Here is a 15,307-nt window from a genome sequence, read left to right as displayed (position 1 = left end):
TACGGTTACGTGAGTAGTTACACGACACAAGTTTGGTTACACAAAATGAAACATGCCAATTTTTCTAAGCGGATAACAAGGATAACTATATAGTATGGCGGAATAACAACTGGAAGCACTTCGACGTCGGCGCAGTAATATCATCACTCAAAACATGACGGGACTATACCTTCTGCTTGTTTTCACAACCCTGTACGATGCACGTTATAACCATGATGTTTGATTGTTCACAAACTATCTTACTACAACCTGATGCTTCCTCAACTGTGCACAAACTACTACAGGTAGTGCAGACGGCGGCGTGCAGGTCACGTAGGTTCTATTGACGGAAGTAAGAGGGGGAGCGGAGTGATGATATTACTGCGCCGACGTCGAAGTGCTTCCAGTTGTTATTCCGCCATACTATATAGTTATCCTTGTTATCCGCTTAGAAAAATTGGCATGTTTCATTTTGTGTAACCAAACTTGGGTCGTGTAACTACTCACGTAACCGTATTTAAATAGGGACAACGTGGAAGTGCTTGGTCGCTTCTAACTTCACCCCCCTTTGGATCCTAAGGAATATACTGGGACAAGCTACATGCTAGCAAATTAGCGCTGCGCGGAGTGCGCGCAAGAGCCATTGAGTGCACGCACAGAGGAGAGGGAGGTATGTATCACCTCGTCTAAGATCAGGGCAGAACATAGTTCAGTATGGAAATGCGGTGGTGTTTTCCTTTAAGGCTTGGACACCCTGGAGACCTTTTACATGCACAACATGATAAACACACTAAAGGAAAGGGAAGAAGCCGAGCAGCACAATAGGTCCTCTTTATCCACCGGGGAAAGCTTCGTGTTTGTCTATGTGGCTTTGGTTAAAAATGTAGAAAGTGAACACTCACAGTCTCTGTGATTTTTCAGCTCGTCATAAAGTTTTTCTTTTTTTCTTTCTGTAGAGCAAATACACATCAACCATTACAACAGGAATCACTGTCACCACAGTGACATCCAATCAGAGAGTATGCAGGTCTGACTATTTCACTGCTTTTGTATTTCTGTTTGCATGGATGCATGTTTTGTATACAGTTACCTGTCACATCAGACATTTCTTCTCCGGCTGATTCAGTTTTGGTGATGTTTGAGTCAATGCTGCCCCCTGCAGGTGAAGTACAGCAGTACACCTTTTCACAGTACAGCAGGTCACAGAAGTCCACGTCTGGCGGCCAGGGGCCTGGTGGACTGGTGGGTGGGACTGCTGGAAAGAAGTGGAAATACCGTAATAAAAAATTACCTGAACCCTTACTATTCAATTATTTTTCAGTTACCTTTGCTACAAATATATAGGACAAATGGAATTACTTAGTTTACATAATTCTAGTGCCTGTGATTTTCTTCTGAAATATGACAATCTACTCGTTCACTGATTAGTGGCTAACTGTAGATGATCTGACATCCTGATGATCCATATGAACAGGAATAATCAGTCAGAGTTGTGAGGTGGGGGTTACCTGTGTTGCTCATGGCTGTGGTCTGCATAGGATCCACACTGCCATTACTAAGACACAGAAACAACAAATCAGAAAAAACACAATCCCACACAGAACACCAAAATGATGTTGTCATTACATTGTTATGTTATTGGTAAATGTGACAATCCCATAAATGTCACAGCATGTTAGTTGTCTCTAAATCTGCCGAAGGGCCGATCACACCCAGACAGGTCACTTGAAACGTGTCATTGTTGTCTTCTGGTCCAATGTGCCTTGGGTGTGCTCCTCTCCTGCATCACTCATCATGTTTTTTAGACGCACATATTAGTTACAATATTATCAACTCTTTGGCGCCAGGCGTGGAGTGATGTTAGCCAATCAAATGTGAGGGTGATATTTCTCAGGCAACTGTCAGTGGGTGCTAGAATGTTACAAGGGGGTTGCTAAGATCTTGTAACAGGACAGTATTTTGTTAAAATGGTCATACAAAGTAGCCTACTATTAATGGTATGTTGTTACTAGGTGGTTGTAAAGTTACTATGATGTTACCTGGTAGATGTGCAGGTCTATTTGTAGAGGGGTGCTGGAATGTGGTTGCTTGGGTGTTACCTGGTGGTTGTAGAGGTTAGAGATTGTATTTTGTGACTTTCAGCTATAGGAATATAAATGGTACTGGACAAGTCCAGTGGGACTGCCAGAGGATGCTAACTTCTTATAGTTAGGCAACTGTCAGAAGCAACAAAGGGAATTCTAACTGTAGCGTGCTACCAGGTGGGTACCAGGAGATGGCCAGTGTTCGCTAGCTAGTACTTTCTGTACAACACAACAAATTCTGACAACACCGGCACTCCTCTCTCTGACTCTTAAGTTTCCTGCGTTGTCTGCTCATGACACAACAGCTCAGATCAAATCAAACGAAAAGAAAAATATTTTATTTCTTTGTAGAATTCTTTTCATAATGTTGTCAGACATAATAATCTGAGTCTGCCAGTGGCAAAAACAAGCATTTTCATGAGCCATTACATTACAGCCTGTTTATTGACTGCAGTGTTCTTCAAAGCATGGGAAATGGGCCCAGATAATGGATTTACTGGGTGGTTGTCAGGTGACTGCCAGAGGTTGTTAAAGAGATCATAATGTTAGGGTGTTGCGGAGTGGTTTCTAGGAAACTGTCAGTAGTTATAAAGGGAGTACTAATGTTAGGGCCATACTTAGTGGTTGCTCGGTGACCATTGATGTTTACTAGGATGGTACCAGGTAGTCAGGGTGTTATTGGGTGTTTCTATGGCATTATGTGCGTATACTAACATGTAACTCTGAGATTTTAGAAGGAATATTAACGGTCGGTGTACTGGGTTGATCCAGTGATAGTGGTTGCTCAGATGATACTCTGGGGTTGCGGTGACACTGTTTGTTTGGCTGTTGCTAGGTTTTTGCTTGGAGTTATCTGATGTTTAGGCTTTTACCAAGTTGATCCAAATGGTGTTTCCTAATACAATAAAAGGCTTGTCTTTTACCTGTTGATGTCAAAGTCTTCCTCCTTCAGATTTAGTAGGTACAGAGCAGTGATAGCGATGACGCTGCGCACACACACACACACACACACACACACACACACACACAGACATACACACACCAAAATGTGTCTTAAATTCATATATACCTTTCTCAATAAACATGTTTTTTCAATTTGGTAAAAACAGGAAGTGACATCATGCTTTACCAGAAAGCCATGGTGGCCAGCAGGGTGAAGACACTGGCTTGGAAGACTTTATGCTGCAGACAGAGGCTGTATTTCTGACTCCAACTTTCCTTCGACACTTTCCCAGTCTTACATGTTTCGGGCTTCGTCGTCATTGACAAACTGCTGGGTTTCCTTTTCGGAGAAAACACAAGAATTTCCTGTTTTATTCTAAAATCACCCATGTATCCAGTGGATTTTTTTTGTTGTTGTTACAAATATGATCTATCATTTTCACAGTTTCAAGTAATAATCTCAAAGATTTAAACTGTGGAGTGTGTGAAGTCACTGTCTATCACTGACTGGGGTAACAAAATGGTGATTGAGCAACCCACCAGACAGAAAACATTTTGTGTGAGTTCCTGAGAACCACAGGAGTAGGCATGGGACAACATGGACATTTTATGTTTGGATAATTCTGTCCAGAATTGTTGTAATTATCATAATAATAATCATCAAAATGTGCTTTAAACCATTAACATGGCCCTAAAAGAACAAACAATCACTTTACTTCACATTTTGTCAAGAAACAAATATTATATTTTTTATTTTTAATTGCATCACAGATAAAGTACATCCTTTTTTTTAGTGCCGATCATTTATCAAAGGATGAACAAAAAATGGGAACCATTAAAAAACCAGCCACATCCTGGAGACCAAATTTTTTAATTGATTCAATTTTTCACTTTCAATGATAGCGAACTAGCTACTTACTATTGAATAAATGTGAATTACCAGCTTCTGTGAACTCAAGAGTGCATTTCTGAATCGTCCAACTGGATTTTAACGCAGAGGTTGGGATTGGCTGAGCCAACAATGTGTCTAACTCTTTTAGTAAAGCAAGAGGTTTCTGAACTCTGTTTTTCTCCTGCAACGTTGATCAGGTCCCTATATCCTGCAACTGCTCCAGCCTGGAGGGTGGGCCCCCAAGCAGCAGGCAAGGCAAAGCAAGGCAAGGCAACTGCTCCTGAGGACCAGCGCATTCTGGCCTTCCTTGAAGCCTAGACTTAGTGTATGTGTATTGTTTAATAAACCCATTTGCACATACCGTTAGGTTTTTGTTAATGAAAATGAACGCTATCAACCTCTGCTCTGGGAAACAATTCAGAATTCCTTCAGATATATTAGCTGTTAAAGGTAACTTTGATTATAAATGAATTATTAATTGTTAATAAAGTTCCAAATTGATAGCTAGCATATTAAATGAGACTAAATGAAATTGTGAATTAGTTATTTTTTCCCTTTGTATTAGGGTGGTGCCCCGAGGATGATTTAATACAAATGAAATCCTTTTATTATTATCCTTTTATTATTATTATTATTATTTAATGAATTCCTTCAAATCACATCCAAGGTTCGACAACCTGTTGGAGCCTCCTCTCCAGCACCCTGGAGTAAACTTTCACAGGAGGCTAAGTAGTGTGATACAGAGATAATTGGAGCACAGTCTGAAAATAGGAACCACCACCCTGGTCTACCACTCCACAGACACTGTCTCAAAACCCCAAACATGGGCAAGCCTTCCCCCAAGTCTTCAAAGTCTGCCTCCTCTGTGGAGAACATGTTGGTCGGGTTCAGGAGAAGCATTCTTTCCACCGCTTCAAAGCGTTCTCTCCACCGCTCAATAATATCCCCAGTCCAGGGCTGCAGTTCCCCTCCCCTGCTAAACACAGCTGGAGGTTTGCCCTGCTTTCCCTTTGAGTCATCTAACTGTGCAAAAAACTTCCTTGAGGCCAACCGAAAGTCCTTCTGTATAGTCTCCCCAAACTCCTCCCACATCTGTTTTGCTTCAGCAACTGCCACCATCATTCTGGTCGCAGCCACAACAGGCCCCCATGACCATCTGACCACAAATGCTAATGCTAGCAGCCGCTTCCACAACTGAAGTTTTGAACATGATCCACTCAGATTCCATGTCTCTAACCTCACCAAGGATGCACAAATAGAAGGGAATTTAAGACAGAGGAGTCTGGCAGACATTAGCAGTTCACCCTCACACACGTTTGGGTTTACCCAGTCTGTCTTGCAGCTCCCTCCCCCTCCATCTGATCTGATCCAACTCACCACCAGCTGGTGACCAGTTGACAGCTCTGCTCTTCTTTTTACCCGAGTGTAATCACCCCCATCGAGGTTTGAACTATAGAGTCCCCAGCCACCGAGAGACTCCAGCCTGGCCCCATGAGCTCCCTTCCAAGGTCTGGCTCCAGGACGAAATTCACCATATCAACTTATTGTGAGTGGGTTTTTTTTTTGATGATCAGCAATAAAAGCCTATCCCTACACAGGATACATTGAATTTTGAGATGTATGAACCAAAAACATGTTTAAAGTCTGGGTAAAGTAAGAATAAATACGTGTTCTGAGTTTGGCATACCACAGAACAGTGTGTTGTTATTCACCCTGCCAACTTTGAGAGTTTAAAACAATTGCCAAATATATGAAATTAGGTCTCAAAGTCATGAAAAAACAAGCACTTCTGTCGCAAACGCTGGGGGCGTGTCAGTTAGAGGCGCTGGAACCCTGCCCACGCGCAGGGGGGACTACAGGGGCTAAACAACGTTTACTACTTGCCAGTATTGCACGCTTGGTGGGCTGCCACTAGGAGGATGGTTGACAGGCGCTCTCCTTCATACAATCACGTGACCACTTCATGGCTGCACCTGATTGGATGATCGCTTTCACAGCTGTCCTGTCTGCTCCCGGATTACAAACCGACCAACATGGTGGCTCGTTTGGAAACGTTCTCATATTTTATGACAATAGTTCACCGAAACGTGTTTCTGAAAACATTTTATGCAAGAAATAAGCTATGCAGTTGCTGAATCTGTCTTTATTTTAGATCGACAACGCTCAGTTTAAAAGATTTTCGAGAGCTTGCAGGAGGCGGCGGCGCACTGTCTCTCCACACTCGCTGTCAGGCGAATGCATTGCAGGGCTTTTTACATACCGTAAATCCTCTAATATAGCGTCAGCCAAAATTTCCGCGACGCGAAGTTATTGCGCGGCTGACAATGAATGGGAAGCGTGGAAATAATGATGCCTGTGGACACTTGCTGCGGACTCCATTAGAGACCAGCCGTTATTTACCTCCGCCGACAGCGAGACCGGCCAATGTTAGAGACCGGCCGGTATTATAGTATTAGAGGATTTACGGTATGTGAAACTATCCGAGCGGAAAACTGAAGCTGCTGAGCGAAAGTATTTATACAGCAGGGGACGGCTTATGCTAACTACAACTGCGTTACGTAACGCCAAAGTGATTTCAGACCCGCCCATTAAATCCAAGACACAGAAACTTTTCAGAAGCCTAGCTCCACAATTACATAGTATATGGTTGAATGGCTTTTTACATGTGTTAAGGAGACATGTAATGACCCATTTAACGTGTTTAGAAGAAAATGACAGATTTTGGTTTACCCTTTAATTAAAATGTATATCATATCAGTGTCACAAGTGAAAAATGGCACGTGGTTAACTTTGTGATTAGGTCATGTTGAGCCAACTTGGCTTTGGTAAAAAAACAAAAAAAATGATCATGGTTCATGTTAAAACTAGGCTTACTGCCACACCTGAGCATGCTCGATCTCATCTGATCTCGGAAGCTAAGCAGGGTCGGGCCTGGTCAGCCTGGATGGGAGACCGCCTGGGAATACCTGGTGCTGTAAGCTTGAGGGGCTGCACGGTGGTGTAGTGGGTCAGGTCCGGGTTCCTTCATGTGGAGTTTGCAGGTTCTCCCTGTGTAAGCGTGGATTCTCTCCAGGTTCTCCGGCTTCCTCCCACAGTCCAAAGACATGCGGGATGGGGATAGGTCAATTGATGACTCTAAATTGCCCGTAGGCGTGAATGTGAGAATGAATGGTTCTCTGTCTCTACATGTCGGCCCTGTGATAGACTGGCGTCCTGTCCAGGGTGTACCCTGCCTTCGCCCAATGACAGCTGGGATTGGCTCCAGCCCCCCCGCGACCCTGAATACCCTGAATACAGGATAAGCGGTAGACGATGGATGGATGGATGTTCAAACTAATAACGTAACAAACGTAACTAGTGTAAATAAATAACAACTCTCCCTATATGTAATATTACGAAATAAATGTCACATGCTTACGTTACAACCGTGAACTTGTAAACTTGTCTCCTTGGTGAAAGTCATGTTTGTTTGACTCCACCTGCTCATTGTGTAACCATGGTTATAGTAATGTACAGCATTTTTTCCTAGCAACTGGGCTTGATTGAACCTTTGCCCTTGCATTCACAGCATTAAAAAGAGGGCATCTGTGGCCAAATTCCTCGGAATTCCTGACACTGTTTACAGAAGATTCAATAAAATACCTGCAATTACCACTTATCACCATAGGTGCTAATAAAGATTACAAAACAGAGATCTAACTTTTTTTAAATTCTCGCACTGCAACAAAGTAAAATTACAAAAAAACAAAGAACATAACAAAAAGAAACAGTCCAGCTTTGTGAAGAGCTTTGACCGATAATTAATAGGTAACAGAATATAATTGTATCAATAAATCAGCCACCATAAAATGAAAACTCTCAGTCTGTGACCTAAAGTACAGTTCAGCAGTTCTTTTGTAAAGACGTCCTTCAAACTGCCTCATGGGATTATGCCTCTGTTATTCATTGCCTACATTTCCCACGATACATTTCAACAAGAAACAGAAGGGCCAAAACCACAGCACAGCTCAAATCCATCTTTTCTTTTAGCTGCAGCTCTTCATTCATTCATATAAACACAGAATCCTTCAGAGACTCAGACAACCTTGAACTGTGGTTTACATGGATAACACCCTGATGCTGCTATTACGTAACACACACACACACACACACACACACACAGACACACACACACACATACACACACACACACACACACACACTTTATCAGTACTTTTATAACCTACAATCACACACAGATGGAGTTCTCCGTTTTCTAAACTGTACTGAATAACAAATACATAATTTTGCATTAGAGATCGGTTTGTTTCTGTGTAAGAAGACTTTAATTTTAAAGCTAACTGTTACTTTGTAATGGAAACTATCTTGTTAGCATTTACTGCATTTGTTTGTTATTACTTGAATGAAGGAAAGTATTTCTGGACATTAAAGACAACACGTTAGCTGTAGTGGGAAGTAAAATGACCACACTATTCAGCATCTAAACTGACTGATGTTGACATCTAGAGGTGCATTTTTAAAATGCTTCAACTCAACGCTGACTAGCCTACTCACTATAGTTAGCTCAATGCTAACACTGTTGATGCTTTTTTTGTGAACGCATTTAGAGCCAATCGCATTATAATCATAATAAGTCATAATAAGTCATAATTATTATTGTTTTGGGTTGAAAGAGTCTTAAGGTGTAAGGTATACACTGCAGGCATCACTTTCTTAACATGACCACACAACAGCTCCAGAATGACTTTTTATCTATGATAACATGTGAATGAATGAATGGATGAAGGGATGAAGGTACCTGGTGGAGCGCAGACTTCCTGTCAGACTCTTCAGCTTCGCCAGTCGGCGGTTCCAGACTTCCAGCTCTTTAATCCGAGTCTCCAGGCTGTCGGTGAGCTTCGACAGCTGCTGCACCGCCCCAACATTCTCCATGAAGATCTGCTCCTGGGGGAGGACAAAGAGGATGGGGAGGAGGACGTGGGAATCAGAGGAAACACAGATTCTTTCTTGACTGTACACAGAACAATGTTGTTTCAGTCTGTGAGATTCTGTCGAATCTCCTGAAACTAAGATGATGAATAAAATAAAATAAAAGTATCATTATTTGAAGCTTTTTAAACAGTTGAAAGGTTGATTGGAGTATAAAAAGATGGTCAGATCCCTGACAAACACTTGTGATTAATGAATTCATTAATTCATTTTTTTGTAATGTTTGCTGTTAGTTGAAGTCAAATCTTAAATGCCACATTAATATTAACCTATTGGGCCAAACACAGGAAGGCAGGAAGAAAGGAGGATGAGAAGATTACTTTGTCCACCATGAGGAAGTTCTGAATATTGGCTCCATCAGAACAGGAAATGTCTCCGACATCCGTCACCGCTGACGGCAGCAGCTCCTTCACCTCCTGAGCTATTATACCTGAAATATCACAGGATTGTGTTTCATTAAAAATGATCAAAATATGGACAGCATCACCTGGTATAATAAAAAAAATAGGCTTTCAATATTAGAACAACTTAATAATAATGTGGCATGTCACCTGTCTGGTGAGTGTGGTCTATTCCCATCGTGGAGGCAAACTCTGGTTTATAATCAAACTCAACTATTCTCATCTGAGTGATTCTCTTCAGCTGCTGCTCAGAGTCAACCTGACAAACAAACAGAGTGGAAGACAATGACGTGCAGGACCAGTAAACTACATTTCAACTTGATAAAGAATTTGAAATTACAGTTGTAAGTGAAATAAGTGGAATATTTTACTATTTTTTGCCAATAGGGGGCATTAAAGTAACGTTCTCCACATTGTGACTTTAAAATAATCTCACATTACACTTAATTAAAAGATTTGTTTGTTGTTAAAATATTTAATTGACTATTAAGTTTGGTAAAAAACACTAACACAAACACAAACAAATAATATTCATAAAATTAAAAAAAATCATGTTATTTTTGTAATCAAGTTTTCCCGAAGGAAATCCTTGGTCACAAGATGATTCGATAATAAAAAACCTAAAAAAGGCCCTTTGTTGTGAGTTATAGCGCCACTTCCCTGCTTAATTTGCCAAATGTCATATTTCATAGAAATGCAATAATTCCCCCAAATCCTGTGATGTTAGGGTGATGTTACTCTTTATTTAATTTATTAAAGGTTGAATAGGTAATTTGGAAAAACCACGGATTTTGTCTTTGAACGTGCTCGAGATCGCAATCAGGAAGTAAGCATTGACAAACAGGTAAGCCATCCAATTATTTCTCTTTTTTGATTGGATGAGTTTTTTCAGCCAAAGTTTTAAGAGATAATGATATCACTTTTCTGCAGCAAAATTTCTTAAAATTACTGCACCTGTGTTATGTATTTTGTTGAGTTGTGTACTTAGTACACTATCCCAAATGATTACAACAATTTTTAAACCTGAGTTTAAACCCTTGATTCCACACTACTCCACATCACTAAACTGTGTTGATGATGCATTTCAGTGACATGTCATCCTGTTACCTCCTGTATGTTTTCCTTGGCACGGCAGTCGGACGGCTGCATGACGGCGCCCATCACCTTGGCGTTGCCGCAGACCACTAACGCCTCATCAGGTAAGTCTGTGTTGATGCCCACTCGGCCTTGACAGACCACCATGTCCTGCACTGCCCCGCGCTGCCACATGGCGTCCCCCTCCATCTCAAACTGACCAGGGTTGGAGGCCTGCAGGGAGGAGATGCTACAGTTTTAGTGGTTCATGCTTTTTGCCTTATTGATTCGTGGATTATAGCTAATGAACTGAAAGTCAGGGTTGTTACCCTGACGATGATTCTCTCCGACACCAGAGCTGTGAGCAGGAACGTCTCCTCTCCTCCCACTGCAGCATATAGACCAACCACCATCTGAAAATATCTACAAATACAGAAAATTGGCATGTAGCGCTGACTGTTCATTCATTCATACATACTCTCACGCACACACCTCTGTTCAGGGTTGGGTTTCCCTTTCTTCCTCATGTTGTTGGAAGTCGTCTCACTGAAGTGCAGTCGGCCGAGTGTTACCTTGGTGATTTTACCGCTGGGCAGACTGACCCTGGAGGACCATAGTTTATTGTTTGTAAAACAAGGTCAAGGTCAGTGACGACAGGAGGAGAATCTCAACACTGATGGCTTTTTCAATTAAGTGTTTTTGCATATTCGCCTCCTTAGTGTCACATAATTTGTAACTTGGCACAATCTGTCTGTTAAGCTTTGAATCAAGTGCTTATTTAAAATCCAAGTTTCTCATTTTAAAGTGATTCAGTGGAAATTATGGAATGTCTGCTGGAGACAGTGTTTTCAGGTAAGAACCATTAACTCATGAATTGTTTGAATCCGAAAAAAAATGTGTCGCAGGATAGAAATGAGAAGCTACTTCTTTGGGGAAATCTGACACTGTTATTGTTAACTGCATATGGTCAAGTAATAGTAACCAGGAGGTTGGGGTTTAGCGAAAGTTCAGTTATCAGCGCTACAAAGTGTTCCCCCATTGGCCACAAGGGGCAACAGGAGCCCATTTTGGCTTGGTGTGCTGAATACGGCAAGAGGAAGTCTCCTGTCCCACCCCTACTATCTCAGCTGCTCTGTCTAATAGCACAGCCCTGCCTCATGGCAAGTTGTGAAATATACACAAAATGCAATCTATTGGTTTTGTGTACACTTTACAGGGGTGACAGGGACGCAAATGGGCTATTTCTATTGTTTCACTCAATGTCAATTGAAAGTCCAAAACATTTTGAAACTTTTTTTAACAAGCAGCTTCAGCAACTGGTCATGGTATATGTTGGAATGCTTTGTCCATTATCTACCTGACAGGACGGAAGGGCTTCTTGCTGCGGTCGGGCTGAGACTGCTCAATGGTCACCTGGTGGCTTGGAGACTCCAGCTGTGAGTAGTGAGACATACAGGTATCACGCAGAGGAAATACTGGAAGAACCCTCAATGTTTATATTTCCCACAAATCGGATTCTCTGACAATCGGAGTCTGGAAGAACATTTGTGGGAAAACACCTCCTAGATGTGTTTAATCAAAATAGCGATGCCTCATGTAAGATACTAGCAAGGCACAAATCCATCCCAGAGTCAGTTGGGTTTTGTTGACAGGAAAGTTCAACCACACTGAGGTCACAATTGTTGATCAGCAAGTTAAGCTTCAGTGCTAACTGCTGCTAGGCTATCAATTCTCCCTGCTCTCAGTTTTTAGGCTACAGTAGGCATGTCATGGACCGATCCCTGGTTTCTGTTTTGTGGGAATTGTACTGTTTTTCAGGCCAAGTCCAAGATGGCTTTATATGTCTTCTTGTACATACCTTGACCCCAAACACTTTTATCTGGAAGTGGTCAACCCGCTGCGGCCCGCTTGGCGTTCGGACATATTGTGGCTCGGCAGCCACGCCGATGTGAACAGTAACCTGGAAATGGTTCTTCTTCTGGCAGACGAAGGCCTCATCAGCTGCAGAGTAGTTGAAGCCTTTGTCTGTGTCGACATGGTAGGCAGGAGGTGACCTGGAACGGAAGAAAAAGTCATTCCGGTTGAAATGAAGTCCTTTGTGTTGGTGTTGGGTGTAAGATTTGAAGTGGAAAAAAAACCCCTGATTGAGCTTGTTCTATACCCACATTGTTTGGTAGCTGCTTTCGTACAAAGTGCTCCAATGTTCCGGTCTGTAGTGTTCCCAAGTCAGAAGTTGATAGAATCCCAAACCCTCTGTGCCATTTCCTACACTGCCACCTTGACTCCCGTCAGTTTCACTGCAAGTGGCCTCGATTCCTGTGGATGCATCCTGAGACTCAGCTCTTCTCCTCTTTTTACTCTCTGGTGAGCTGAATGAGAGAGAGAGATTCAGAGCTCAGATCAAACAACCAATCACTGACTGACTCAGTGTCACTCATGTACCATAGTGTTTTAGTTTTGTTTGTTAACCAAGTGTTTCAATGTTTCAAACGGCAACCCTTTGGTCCAGAAAAAAACAAGTTAAAAACTGGAAATGAAATCGAGAGTGTAGTTTAGCTGTATGGGAAAGTTATTTTTCCCGGACGGTGACTCTAGCCATGGGGGACATGGAATGTCACCTCACTGGGGGGTAAAGAGCCTGAGCTAGTGCGGGAGGTAGAGCGCTACCGGCTACAGGTAGTCGGGCTCACCTCCACGCACAGTCTGGGCTCTGGAACCCAACTCCTTGAGAGAGGCTGGAGTCTCTTCTACTCTGGAGTTGCCCGCGGTGAAAGGCGCCGAGCTGGTGTGGGCTTGCTCATAGCCCCCCAGCTCGGCCGCCATGTGTTGGAGTTTTCCCCGGTGAACGAGAGGGTCGTTTCCCTGCGCCTTCGGGTCGGGGATAGGTCTCTCACTGTTGTTTCGGCCTATGGGCCAAACGGCAGTGCAGAGTACCCGGCCTTCTTGGAGTCCTTGGGAGGGGTACTTGAGAGTGCTCCAACCGGGGACTCCATTGTTTTACTGGGGGACTTCAACGCTCACGTGGGCAACGACAGTGTTACCTGGAGGGGCGTGATTGGGAGGAACGGCCTCCCCGATCAGAACCCGAGTGGGGTTCTGTTATTGGACTTCTGTGCTGGTCACGGTTTGTCCATAACGAACACCATGTTCAAACATAAGGGTGTCCATCAGTGCACATGGCACCAGGACACCCTAGGCCGGAGGTCAATGATCGACTTCGTGGTTGTGTCATCTGACCTCCGGCCGTATGTTTTGGACACTCGGGTGAAGAGAGGGGCTGAGCTGTCAACTGATCACCACCTGGTGGTGAGTTGGATCCGCTGGCAGGGGAGGAAGCTGGACAGACTTGGCAGACCTAAACGCGTTGTGAGGGTCTGCTGGGAACGTCTGGTGGAACCCTCTGTCAGGGAGGTCTTCAACTCCCACCTCCGGGAGAGCTTTGACCAGATCCCGAGGGAGGCTGGGGACATTGAGTCCGAATGGACCTTGTTCTCTGCCTCCATTGTTGACGCGGCTGTTCGAAGCTGTGGCCGTAAGGTCTCCGGTGCCTGTCGTGGTGGCAATCCCCGAACCCGGTGGTGGACACCGGAAGTAAGGGATGCTGTCAAGCTGAAGAAGGAGTCCTACCGAACCTGGTTGGCTCGGGGGACTCCCGAGGCAGCTGATGGGTACCGGCAGGCCAAGCGTGCTGCAGCACGGGCGGTCGCTGAAGCAAAAGTTCGGGTCTGGGAAGAGTTCGGGGAGGCCATGGAGGAGGACTATCGGTCGGCCTCGAGGAAATTCTGGCAAACCATCCGGCGCCTTAGGAAGGGGAAGCAGCCCTCCACCAACACTGTTTACGGTGGAGGTGGGGAGCTGCTGACTTCGACTGGGGATATCGTCGGGCGGTGGAAGGAATACTTCGAGGATCTCCTCAACCCCACTGACACGTCTCCCATTGGGGAAGCAGAGGCTGGAGACTCAGAGGTTCATCCACCCATTACACGGGCTGAAGTCACCGAGGTAGTTAAGAAGCTCCCCGGTGGCAAGGCACCGGGGGTGGATGAGATCCACCCTGAGTACCTCAAGTCTCTGGATGTTGTGGGGCTGTCTTGGTTGACACGTCTCTGCAACATCGCGTGGCAGTTGGGGACAGTGCCTCTGGACTGGCAGACCGGGGTGGTGGTCCCTCTATTCAAAAAGGGGGACCGGAGGGTGTGTTCCAACTATCGGGCATCACACTTCTCAGCCTCCCCGGGAAAGTCTATTCCAGGGTGCTGGAGAGGAGAATTAGGCCGATAGTCGAACCTCGGATTCAGGAGGAACAATGCGGTTTTCGTCCTGGCCGTGGAACACTGGACCAGCTCTATACCCTCCGCAGGGTGCTCGAGGGTTCATGGGAGTTTGCCCAACCAGTCCACATGTGTTTTGTGGACTTGGAGAAGGCATTCGACCGTGTCCCTCGTGGCATTCTGTGGGGGGTACTTCGGGAGTACGGGGTCGGGGGCCCTCTGCTAAGGGCTGTTCGGTCCCTGTATGACCGGAGCAGGAGCTTGGTTCGCATTGCCGGCAGTAAGTAAGACCTGTTCCAGGTGCATGTTGGACTCCGGCAGGGCTGCCCTTTGTCACCGGTCCTGTTCATTATTTTTATGGACAGGATTTCTAGGCGCAGCCGTGGGCCGGAGGGGATCTGGTTCGGGAGCCACTGGATTTCATCCCTGCTTTTTGCGGACGATGTGGTCTTGTTGGCTCCTTCGAGCCAGGACCTCCAGCATGTCCTGGGGCGGTTTGCAGCCGAGTGTGAAGCAGCCGGGATGAGGATTAGCACCTCCAAATCTGAGGCCATGGTTCTCGACCGGAAAAAGGTGGCTTGCTCCCTCCAGGTCGGGGGGGAGTTCCTGCCTCAAGTGGAGGAGTTTAAGTATCTTGGGGTCTTGTTCACGAGTGAGGGAAGGATGGAACGCGAG

General features: G+C 44.5%; 1 protein-coding gene across 1 annotated transcript in view; it reads right to left on the bottom strand.

Moving 5' to 3' along the window:
* myrfl (myelin regulatory factor like) overlaps window positions 1-15,307 on the bottom strand; it is a gene marked incomplete at its 5' end in the record, with an annotated part of 49,540 nt that overhangs the window by 12,724 nt on the left and 21,509 nt on the right. The window contains 14 exons of the mRNA XM_084038810.1: window positions 882-929; window positions 1,070-1,234; window positions 1,488-1,534; window positions 2,987-3,049; window positions 3,193-3,345; window positions 8,696-8,841; window positions 9,207-9,316; window positions 9,438-9,546; window positions 10,395-10,595; window positions 10,691-10,784; window positions 10,854-10,964; window positions 11,719-11,795; window positions 12,220-12,415; window positions 12,527-12,730. Coding sequence (XP_083894936.1) covers window positions 882-929; window positions 1,070-1,234; window positions 1,488-1,534; window positions 2,987-3,049; window positions 3,193-3,345; window positions 8,696-8,841; window positions 9,207-9,316; window positions 9,438-9,546; window positions 10,395-10,595; window positions 10,691-10,784; window positions 10,854-10,964; window positions 11,719-11,795; window positions 12,220-12,415; window positions 12,527-12,730 — 1,724 coding nt within the window. The remainder of the gene's footprint in view (window positions 1-881; window positions 930-1,069; window positions 1,235-1,487; window positions 1,535-2,986; window positions 3,050-3,192; window positions 3,346-8,695; window positions 8,842-9,206; window positions 9,317-9,437; window positions 9,547-10,394; window positions 10,596-10,690; window positions 10,785-10,853; window positions 10,965-11,718; window positions 11,796-12,219; window positions 12,416-12,526; window positions 12,731-15,307) is intronic.

This window comes from Eutrigla gurnardus, assembly GCF_963514095.1.
Source record: "Eutrigla gurnardus genome assembly, chromosome: 21".
Classification (NCBI taxonomy): Eukaryota; Metazoa; Chordata; class Actinopteri; order Perciformes; family Triglidae; genus Eutrigla; species Eutrigla gurnardus.
Note: the sequence above shows the minus strand (reverse complement) of the source record. Positions and strands in the feature narration are given on the sequence as shown.